The sequence below is a fragment of the Phlebotomus argentipes genome, unplaced genomic scaffold, assembly GCF_947086385.1.
Source record: "Phlebotomus argentipes unplaced genomic scaffold, Phlebotomus argentipes genome assembly contig_2, whole genome shotgun sequence".
Taxonomy (NCBI): domain Eukaryota; kingdom Metazoa; phylum Arthropoda; class Insecta; order Diptera; family Psychodidae; genus Phlebotomus; species Phlebotomus argentipes.
In genome coordinates this window covers 5,484,199-5,494,104 of record NW_026776162.1, presented here as the reverse complement: position 1 = coordinate 5,494,104, position 9,906 = coordinate 5,484,199, and the positions used below count along the sequence as shown (strand labels likewise).

Sequence of the window (9,906 nt, the reverse complement as noted above, 5' to 3'; positions counted from 1 at the left end):
CCCTCGTAAACTTGCATTCGTAACTTTTCGTAAGGAGAAGAAAAAACAAAACAAGAAAGGATAGCTTGTGTTCCGCAGTGAACAGCCACAGAGAAACTGAAGAAGTTGCAGAAAAAGAAGAAGATGAAGAAGAAAACACGATGTTTATTCATAGAAATATAAATAATGAATGAAAAACTGATAATGATAAATATTCACTGCTTTTACTGTCATTTTTACTTTCTTTTGGAGAAAAACGTGTTTTTCTTTTCTTCCTTTACGTTTAATTCACGGTTTTTGCTAATTCTGCAGCATAATGAGCAAAGAAAAAGAGAAATGGGAGAAGCGCGAAGGAGAAAGAAATCTATTAAGGATAGGAAATTTTCGTGGAAGTTAATATTTCGAGGGTATTTTTTTCTGTTTTGAATGCTGATGCATAGTTTTATGTTGCGCTGCGCGGAGAATGTCTTGGCCAAGGCGCGTGGTGTGAAGTGTTGGGCAATCTTGCGTGTCTCTGGAGAGTTTCGGTTTTGGGCCCCGAATCTTCACGCACGCAAGTCACTTCACGCCATTCGGGGTGCTTCGACGTGTCCGTCAGTTGATCTTTCACTATTCACAGCAATGGAAAAAAAGCTATATAAATGCAAAACATGGATTTATAAAGTTTAGAATTGAAAGAGTGAGAAAGCGTAGAAATTGAGAGGATGGAAAAATGGTGAACACAAATGGATGGAAGTGTTTGGATTATTGTGACTCGATGAATGCCAATTGTTTTTGGTGTTTTTTTCACGATGCGAACGGAAGAGATGAAATGGAGTTTATGGAAATTTTTGACGATGGAGGAGAACAGAAAAGATTTTCATAAGAAGAATTACATTAAAAACACACAAACACACAGATGAAAAAAAGGATGAAGTAAGAAAAAAACAATGCTAAAATGAGAAAAAAAGATGAAAAAATCTATTATTGATGATTTCTGAATTCATATTATCAATTAATATTGAATTATATAACTATATTATATTATTCTATATAATAAAATATATAATTATTATTGGAAGTAATGGATAGTATATATTAAAAGAGTAATTGTATGAAATAATAATTGAAAAATACATTTTCGTTCGCCTGTAATTGAAGACGAAATATATATACAACTTTACTGCACTGCACAAAGCGAGAGAATAGCAAATGATCCAAGAAATGATCCTTCGGCGTCCGTGAGACGTTTGGCAGAGAGTCATTGTTTTGATGTGTGATTTTGTGCTGTGTTTCCTTGAGAGAATTTATGGACATCAAATGCAAGTAAGTATAAAAATGGTAAGGACTCTTAATATCTCATGAATCAATTCCCATTTAAACGAGGAATGTTAAAAATGTGTTAAAGTACAGGCTCAAAATGGCGATTGTGTTAAAAATTTTACCACTAACTTGTGCTATTTGCTATTCTGGTTCAATTTGTGTTTAATTATTTGGTTACGCCTGAATGTGTAGTTTTAACACAACCTCTAGAAGTTGTTTTAATGAATTTCTCATTTTTCTTCTCTTATACACTTTGTGGTATTGTTTAAAACTCTAAAACACCCCATCTTTTACATATTTAAAGTTCAACATTCCTGTGTTTCACTGGTAATTAATTCACCAGTTATTTGCAATTCTAATTCACACGTGTTAAGCCAATTTGTATTACTTGGATGTGTTATTTTAAAACAACTTTGTTACGACGACGAAGAATTGAAGATTTCATGTTTCATCTGTGCTTCATGTCACGTGTGATGAGTGTCAACAAGAAACATCCGTGCAACTTGTGAGATTTTTCTCCGTCTTTGTTTGCATGGAAGACAAAGAGAGAAAGAGAAAAATAACCTGAAAGCCATCAGTGGTTTTGAGGAAGTGTAAACAAACATGGATTTGACTCTGAGTGTCCTCACCATCAATATCTGGTTAGCATCGCCATTCTCACTCCAATTCTGGCCATTCAGTGAGCAATTCACTTCCTTTTCAGGGGCATTCCGTTTGTGTCGAAGGATCGCGAGGTGCGAATCCAGAGAATCGCGGAGGAGCTGGCCAGTGGGAAGTACGATGTAGTGTCGATGCAGGAAGTGTGGTCAGAGACAGACTTCCAGTCGCTCAAGTCCCACACGGAGGCCGTTCTGCCCTACAGTCACTACTTCTACAGTGGCGTCGTGGGCTCGGGATTGTGCGTCCTGTCCAAGTATCCCATCACCGCGGCCTTCTTCCACGCCTGGTCAGTGAATGGATACGTGCATCGGATCCAGCACGGCGACTGGTTTGGCGGAAAGGGCGTGGGATTGTGCAAGATTTCCGTCCACGGCCACACTGTCAATCTGTACAATGCTCACCTGCACGCAGAGTACAACCGGAAGAGCGACGACTACATGGCGCATCGCGTGATTCAGGCCTTCGACACGGCTCAGTTCATCCAGCAGACACGCAACGACGCCGTGGTGCAGATCCTCGCCGGAGACCTGAACACAGAGCCCGGAGATCTGGCCTATCGCATCCTCCTGTCCACGTCACACCTGCAAGACTCGTACCAGAAGTCAGAGCCGCACGGTACGAACGAGTGCGCCAGGAATCCCTACACTTGCGAGGAGAACCGCCTGAGTGCTCCGGATGGGAAGAGGATTGACTACGTCCTGTTCAGAGTGGGCGCCGGCGGTCGCTTGACTCGCCAGGAGTACAAAGTGCTCATGCCAGAGCAGTGCTTCTCCGACCACGAGGCTGTCCATGTGAAGCTGGACATTGTGCCACCAAAGATGTCCAGGGATTCGTCGCTGGAATACATAAATGGCGATGGTGAGAACGCTTCGAATATAATTAAGAATGCAAGGATTGCACTTTGTTGTCTTTCACAGACGCTGAAATGCCAGCATCCGAGGCGGGAAAGCCTTCTAGCCACCTGACGGATCTCACAGAGAGCATCCAGATCTGCGACGACAGTCTGAAGCAGCTGGATTCTCACCGGAAATTCTACCTGTGGATGTCGTTTGCCATAATCATCACGCTCATCATGTTCGCCGATTTCGAGGCTCCTTATGGCTTCCAGACGGTGTATCTCCTCTCGAAGATCCTTCTGGGCCTTCTCACGGCCTTCCTCCTCTTCATGGGCACTCTGTGGAATGTGATGGAGCGCCATGGGATCTTGTCTGGGAAGCTAGAGATGGAGATTGTTCTTCGCAACATCCCGAATCACGTTGAGGCGGCAACATAAGCATTTCTCTGCTCAGTATGTTTATTTTATTTTTGTATCTGCTTTCCAGCGGGATCAGAGGATCTCCTGGGGAAATTTTATGCTCAGACAGGCTGTTGTAATCAGGATAAAATGCATTAAATCAACCGGATCTCGAGGATCCGGGAAAAAGCGCCAGTTTTGTAATGGAAAGTTCGTCTAAAATCCGTTCCACTGCGAACTGGACTGTTTATCAGCTGGTCTTGTTGGAAAGTTTTTCTGGAAAGCTGGCATGCTGAGGATCCTGAGAAGCGGTCAAAAGTGGATTGTTGCACATCAAGTGAGAAAGATGAGTTCTCAGAATCTTCCAACTCTTCCTCAAGTTCTCGAGAAGCTGCGAGAATTCGCGCCGGAGAGCCTGGCAGAGTCGTGGGACAACGTGGGACTGTTGATCGAGCCGGCAACGCCAAAATCCATCTCAGGCATCCTCATGACGAACGACCTGACTGAAGAAGTGCTTAGGGAGGCTGTGAATGGGAAAGTAGATCTCATAATCTCTTATCATCCGCCGATCTTTGAGTCCCTCAAGCGCATCACGCAGTCTTCGTGGAAGCAGCGGATTGTGGCCAAGTGTCTGGAGCAGGGAATCGCCGTGTATTCGCCCCACACGGCGTGGGACAGTGTTCGAGGGGGCGTCAATGACTGGCTGGGAGAATTTCTCGAGAAGGAGTACGGCAAAGGCCAGCCAATTGTGCCCAATCAAGATGTTCCTGATTGTGGCGCTGGAAGGATTTATCAATGTGCCGGACAAAGTGGACTCACGCTGGCTGACATCATCTCTGGCCTCAAGCGCCACATCTCCACTCCCGATCAGCACGTGCCTGTGGCTCTGGTGCATCCTCTGGCGCACAAGGTGAAGTCTGTGGCTCTCTGCGCGGGTTCTGGATGGAGCGTGCTGAAGGGCCTGAAAGCTGAACTCTTCATCACCGGGGAAATGTCGCACCACTTCGTGCTGGACGCGAATCACTCTGGTTCAAGCGTCATCCTTACGAATCACAGCAATTCCGAGAGAAACTTCCTGCCGACATTCAAGAAGCACCTGGAAAAGAGCCTCCCAGAAGTGACTGTGACTGTCTCTGTGACTGATCGTGATCCCCTCACGCTGGACACATTGTAAGCGAAGCATTCAGGGTAAAAATACATTTATTCGCGAGAGAAAATCACATATAAAATGCTTCCTAAACGATCAGTTGTTTTTTTTTTTGGCACCACAACAGAGATTCCGGATGTTCACAGTTCGGAGTGCTTGAAGATCCTCTTCTCCAAATCCTCATGCAGCTTCTCCACCTTGCGCGATTGCTTCTTGATATTGTCCTCCATCATGGAGATCTTCTCGTGCTTGTTCAGATGCTTGTTCGACTGAAATGACAAAGAAGAGGGATTATTAGGGAGGATTCTTTCAGAGCTGGACAAATCTACTGACTTTGTACTTCTCCAGGGAGATTGCGTGCTCGGCATTCATGTGGCGCAGCTTCATAAAGCGCGCTTCCAAGTGCAGAAGTTCCACCTTGAGCGAGGCCAGCTCGTCCGGCGAGAAGTCACTGTTGACCGCCACTCGCCAGAGGCCCTGCACCTTGGGCTCCACGAAGTCCTGGCTGTTGGGCCCCTTGGCGGTGATTCTCTCCAGCCTGTCGATGCTGTCGCGCAGATCCCGATGCTTATCCCGCAACTCATTGGCCGCGTGGTAGTACTCATCGTGCTTCTGGGCTCGACTGTCCGCTAGATCCTCAACAGTGCCAACCTCGTTGAACTTCTTGATCTCCTCCTCGTTCACGGCGTTGATGTGGAAGTCCTTCTTGCCCTGGTTCTTCGTCACGTCGTCCAGGAGATCATAGTACAGATCCACCTTCTCCTGATGGTGCATGAACTCCTCCTTCAGTGCCGTGAGCTCAGCTGGCGTGAAGCCCGCCACTTCAGCTTTCTCCCACAGCTTGTTGAGCTTCTTGTCCTTGAACAGACTCTTGTTCTTGTACGCATCCACCGTGCCGTGGTAGGCCGTGTAATCCTTGAACTTCTCCGGATTCTGCGTGTCATCGAAGTGCTCCAGCAAACCATAAGTGCTCATGATCCCGATCAATTTCTTCCGCAAGTCCGCCTCCTTCAGACCATCCTTGTCCTTATTCTGTCCACTCAGTTGCTTCCAGGCCAGCTCCTCTTTATCTTGGATCTTCAGCTCGGTGTACAGGCTTATCAGTTTGGGTTCTGTTAATCTCTGTGGTGTGAAAGAAAACAAACCGTTAGGCCCCATGGGCGAAATCAGGCAAATCCCCATTGTTCCCGGCTTACGTGCTGTGCCTTTGTCCACACCAAATTCAGCTTGGCCATCCGGAAGGGGCGCTGGATCTGCCTCATGTCGTAAGTCTCACTCTCCGGCAGATTCAGCTCCTTGGAGTACTTGTTTTCCGGCTTCTTCGCCTTCTTGTCGCCCAGCGATGGGCACGTAAGTGCCAGGCACAGCAGGAGGATTACGTGGACTTTGGACATGTCTGCAAGAGAGCTTACTCAACACTAAACTGCACAAATCGCACTAATGAGCCTGAAATGGGAACTCATCTAGTCACAGACTGCAGAAGATTCCAACAAAACATCACGGCTGATTGCGAAGGTCAGCCGAGATTTCACGAAGAGCTTTCGGCGAAGTTCTCGTATAAAATTAGGCTGCGTATATTTGTGTAAGTTTGAAAATCAAATCGGTTTGCTGCAATCGTAAGGATTTATTATACATGAGATTAAATGATAAGAGAAAATCAGCAGAAATAAAGTGCAGTGAAAGAATTATACAGAATGTAGTGTCTTACTTATTTTATTAAATATACATAGGAAGAACTATTACTTTATCAATAAACAATCTAAAGTAGATTTGACTACTCTTTGTTAACAGAATACTTGTGGCGTTTCACCGTGATGATAATACCAGCCACGCTTATCAGGAGGTGAAACACTTTCTCATAATTTCCGTGATAATCTAATACTTTTTTACATTCATATACATCATCAGCTGCTGACTGACTTTCAACATGGAGAGTTGATCATAGAGAAAGAGAGTCGTCTTATGGTATAATTAACGTTGCTCCTTGAATACGATTCATGTTATGGGCTCAGCGGTGAAGGGATTAGGATGATTATCGTTTTTCTTGACTTTTGGACATTCTCGCGTTTAGGCGTACATTTTGGAAGAGTCAGGATCCTGCTGAAAATCAGGGTGAATTGTTTGTGATTTTTCTTTAAATGATTGATTTCTTGCTCACCATGAATTTGTAGAATTTCGAAGTCTTAGGAACATTGTTGGCCATGTCATTGTCCATGTCGTTGCTGGGCAGATCTTCAGACTCCCTCGAGTCTCTGCTGAAGAAGAGCTTCTTCAAGTTGGCATTCGAGTTCTGGCGATCATCAAAGGTGTCTTCTGAGGGTGTGAAGGATTCGCTCTCTTCAGTCTTGTCCAGAGAATCCGCTGTGCCCAGAGATCTGAAGAATCTTGAGTCATTCAAGCTCTCCAAAGCGTTTCCTTGCATCTTCGCCTTCATCTCTAACAGGTTCTGTCGAAGAATTTCTCCTTCAGTATCGAAGAAAGCCAAGAAAGCTCTTTTCTTTTGACACTCTCACCTTGTCCGGAATTATTTTCAGCAACGCCCAACGCGTGGGTAAATTGATGTGTGGCGGAGGCCGCGGTAAGACTCTGGAAGAGCTTCTCTTTCCGTGAGCTTCAATAGAACACATAGAGAGAGAATACTTTCAGTACAATGGGAGCTTCTCAATAGTCTGACCAAACACTCACCTCCCCAGCAGGAGTGTCCATAACTGAGGCAGGAACCTAAGGAGAGGAAGAGGAGATAAAATTACTCGACTTTTCAATGGGACGCCCATCCATCAAAGTTCTGGGTGGGGAAAAAAAGTTGCCAAAGCTTCACGTGCAGTGTTGTGTTAATCATTTACCAGCAAATATTTTGCGAAACCCTCGAAGATTGCAAAAGTGCTTGTATTGTAGCTGAATTACTAGAGCTGAAAAGGATTCTCAATGCTTGAACGCAAAGAATGGATTGGTTCACCTGTGTGTGTGTAGATGCTATAGATGAATTTTTATCAGTGGAGATTTTCACTTGTGCAAATATTCTAAAGGGAATTTTCTGTATGGAAAATGTTCCACTCAAGATGCATAAATTGTGATATTCGCAGCTCTTCAGTGCTCGAAAAGCATCGTGAACGGCCCACGATGTTATCTCGTGAAGAAGGAATAACATATTATTTACGTGAGCATAATGCTTGACTGGACACCTCTTGGCGCATGAGAAAGAATGTAAATGTTAACATTGGATATATATATGGGGGAATCATCAATATCCACAGGGCATTATTTGTGTTATCATATCGTTGATTGCTGTGGATGGGGAGAAATGTTTAAAATGCTTATCATTCTCAAATAGACACCATCCATTATCTCTATCTCCTGCCCTGATGTGAAGAGTTATCAGACTTCATTAGCCACGGTGATAGTGATGTTAATTATGCAGCATTGAATTGAATTACTCACAAGCCATCCATTCATATCAGGTGTGGATGAAATTTCCACTGTAAAGTTTAATCAACGGACAGCAAAAGTGTCTCAAATTTCACTTTCTCCACCTCTTTTACAGAGACACTTTTCACAAGGTGCGATGGTTTAGCATAAAAATAGTTCCAACAGGTGATTTGCCCATGTCACACAGACGGCTTTTTTCCTGCCCAAAAATAACACATTTACGAATTTCACGAAAATGTTCACATTTACACCGCATCATCAGGAGATTCTTTTACGTTCATGACGCTTGAAATATGAGAAATTTAGCGTGAAAAATAAATGGCATTCACGGCGGAATATGACCATATTAAGAAACTCATATTCTCAGTTCTTCGCGAGAAGAATGAATTTTACGGAGGCAAATGGAATGTGAAGAAAGCATTAATTGAAATGCGCGTGTAAATTGTACACCTGACACTTTTGTCAACAATTCCAATTTAATTGTTCCCTACTGTAAAGTGATATTTCTTTGACGAGCGCCCAGTCTTAATCTATGGAATGTGAAATATTAAATTAAAAGTGCGTAGGTGAAGAAAGGTAAAATGTTATATTTTGAGGGTTGATTGTTTTGTACAATAGAACTTTTATCCGGGTAAAGACACAATGTGGGTTTAAGACTCTGCCACTGACTTCGGATGAAGACTTGATAAAATCTGATAGTCTAAACCCTTTTCACAGATATTGCCGTTGGAAAGAGTGAATATTTGATAGTAATTGAATTTTAACAAGCATTTTAATTGTGAATACTTCGTTCAATTTCACTTTCCAAAAATATGTGTTAAATGTTTAATTGAATACATTTTTTAATTGAAAATGATTGGAAAAACTCGAGTATTATTAAATATTTTTATAAATAAAAAAAAATCACAGCTCACTAGCAAGTATTATCGTGTGAATAATAACACATTGTAATAATTAAGCTAATGATATGAAATTTTGAACACTGCCAATTTCGCCTGTTGATCATATAAAATGATTTTCATGCGACAGTAATAATGTGAAATTTTGCTCACGAAGAAAAGACTTCAACAGCTGAGAACTCAATATTCTTTAAGTGCTTTATGAATTTTTATCGGAAAATGCATGAGAGTTGAGGGTGAAATGTTAGTTGATTTAAACCACAACTCATTTCAAAGACTGCTGGAGAAACTTTGCCTTTTTCTTATAAATTTTAACTCTGGATTTTCTCTTCGTCAGTGGATTTGCATGAGCGTCAATTTGCTCGCTTCGGGACATTTTAATATGCTTAGTCTCTCTCCTTCCGTTGAAAATTCATTCGCGAATCATACATGAAAATTGTCCTACTGGGAAAGATGGTGTTATTCTTTTTCAATATTCGTGGCTTTTGCCGTTCTATCCGTCCCCAAGGAGGGATCTATGCGTTCGAGGGTGGGTGGCGAGGCCCATAAAAACTCCGTATGGGATTTTACTGGTATATTCACGCAGAGGAAATATGCACCTGAGGCTCTTCAATTAAATACCATCCGCCTCGTGTAGCCAAATCGAGGAGGAAGATTAGCCGATGGGAAACAAAAATTCATCGAATGAGGATGCAAATTATCGTAATGAGGTATGAATAATAATTTATTCATCACACTAGCTGCGGGCAAATTGCGTTTTGAATGATGGGCGTGGATTTCATGGTTCAATCCTAAAAGTTGAGCGTGAAACCATAAAATGAGCTTTCCATCAAACATTGTGATGCTTCAGCGAAACATTTCCCATCACTATACTGGTATAAATGCATCCTTTTTAGGCACATTAAGGGGTAGTAAATGTGTTTTATGCAATTTTCTAATGGTGAACCTCTTGATTTTACACTCAAATTCAAATATATCCTCTTTCAGGTGATCCATTTTGGTGCTCACCATTACAATTACTTTCTTTTACTGCTTTATGCTTACAATTCCAGTTAATTTTCTCACCTTCCACGGAATCCTTGTACAGGGAAATGAGGATGAGCAGTCCAAGAATTACTTTCATTTCTTCACTTAGGATTTTTTAAACACAAGTGCAAAGAGGACTAAACTTTGAATTGCAGCAACTTCTTCTGCACCCAGAAATGATTTTCAGTCGGAGGGCCTAAACAGACGAATTGACTCAATGTGAGGTGAAATTG

General features: G+C 42.7%; 4 protein-coding genes across 5 annotated transcripts; 2 read left to right on the top strand and 2 right to left on the bottom strand.

Annotated features, from left to right (window-relative positions):
• Positions 1-1,809: 1,809 nt before the first annotated feature.
• LOC132264631 (putative neutral sphingomyelinase) lies at positions 1,810-3,214 on the top strand. Its single transcript, XM_059764893.1, has 3 exons — positions 1,810-1,922; positions 1,985-2,799; positions 2,859-3,214. The coding sequence occupies exons 1-3, from the start codon at positions 1,885-1,887 to the stop codon at positions 3,212-3,214; spliced, it is 1,209 nt and encodes a 402-aa protein (XP_059620876.1). The 5' UTR covers positions 1,810-1,884.
• A 250-nt stretch (positions 3,215-3,464) lies between these two features.
• Positions 3,465-4,358, top strand: LOC132264633 (NIF3-like protein 1). Its single transcript, XM_059764896.1, has one exon. The coding sequence runs from the start codon at positions 3,465-3,467 to the stop codon at positions 4,347-4,349; it is 885 nt and encodes a 294-aa protein (XP_059620879.1). The 3' UTR covers positions 4,350-4,358.
• LOC132264632 (alpha-2-macroglobulin receptor-associated protein) lies at positions 4,358-5,821 on the bottom strand. Its single transcript, XM_059764894.1, has 3 exons — positions 5,519-5,821; positions 4,656-5,444; positions 4,358-4,591 (listed from the first exon to the last, which is right to left on the bottom strand). The coding sequence occupies exons 1-3, from the start codon at positions 5,714-5,716 to the stop codon at positions 4,463-4,465; spliced, it is 1,116 nt and encodes a 371-aa protein (XP_059620877.1). The 5' UTR covers positions 5,717-5,821; the 3' UTR covers positions 4,358-4,462.
• Positions 5,822-5,927: 106 nt separating this feature from the next.
• Positions 5,928-9,906, bottom strand: LOC132264634 (uncharacterized). 2 transcript variants are annotated; one of them, XM_059764897.1, is made up of 5 exons: positions 9,713-9,906; positions 7,008-7,043; positions 6,836-6,933; positions 6,481-6,768; positions 5,928-6,422 (listed from the first exon to the last, which is right to left on the bottom strand). In XM_059764897.1, the coding sequence occupies exons 1-5, from the start codon at positions 9,768-9,770 to the stop codon at positions 6,390-6,392; spliced, it is 513 nt and encodes a 170-aa protein (XP_059620880.1). In that variant the 5' UTR covers positions 9,771-9,906; the 3' UTR covers positions 5,928-6,389. The 2 variants fall into 2 exon arrangements, with proteins under 2 accessions (XP_059620880.1, XP_059620881.1); XM_059764898.1 differs by having other exon boundaries at positions 5,928-6,419.

What these genes read in the sequence shown, in the direction of transcription:
- LOC132264633 (XM_059764896.1), top strand. Translation starts at nt 3,465, where the DNA reads ATGCTGAGGATCCTGAGAAGCGGTCAAAAGTGGATTGTTGCACATCAA.
- LOC132264631 (XM_059764893.1), top strand. Translation starts at nt 1,885, where the DNA reads ATGGATTTGACTCTGAGTGTCCTCACCATCAATATCTG. An exon ending in GTCCTCACCATCAATATCTG is followed by an intron (nt 1,923 to 1,984) that starts GTTAGCATCGCC and finishes CTTCCTTTTCAG; the next exon opens with GGGCATTCCGTTTGTGTCGA. An exon ending in GGAATACATAAATGGCGATG is followed by an intron (nt 2,800 to 2,858) that starts GTGAGAACGCTT and finishes TGTCTTTCACAG; the next exon opens with ACGCTGAAATGCCAGCATCC.
- LOC132264634 (XM_059764897.1), bottom strand. Translation starts at nt 9,770, where the DNA reads ATGAAAGTAATTCTTGGACTGCTCATCCTCATTTCCCTGTACAAGGAT. An exon ending in TGGACACTCCTGCTGGGGAG is followed by an intron (nt 6,934 to 7,007) that starts GTGAGTGTTTGG and finishes GTTCTATTGAAG; the next exon opens with CTCACGGAAAGAGAAGCTCT. An exon ending in TGAAAATAATTCCGGACAAG is followed by an intron (nt 6,769 to 6,835) that starts GTGAGAGTGTCA and finishes ATTCTTCGACAG; the next exon opens with AACCTGTTAGAGATGAAGGC.
- LOC132264632 (XM_059764894.1), bottom strand. Translation starts at nt 5,716, where the DNA reads ATGTCCAAAGTCCACGTAATCCTCCTGCTGTGCCTGGCACTTACGTGC. An exon ending in TGTGGACAAAGGCACAGCAC is followed by an intron (nt 5,445 to 5,518) that starts GTAAGCCGGGAA and finishes TTCACACCACAG; the next exon opens with AGATTAACAGAACCCAAACT. An exon ending in TCTCCCTGGAGAAGTACAAA is followed by an intron (nt 4,592 to 4,655) that starts GTCAGTAGATTT and finishes TTGTCATTTCAG; the next exon opens with TCGAACAAGCATCTGAACAA.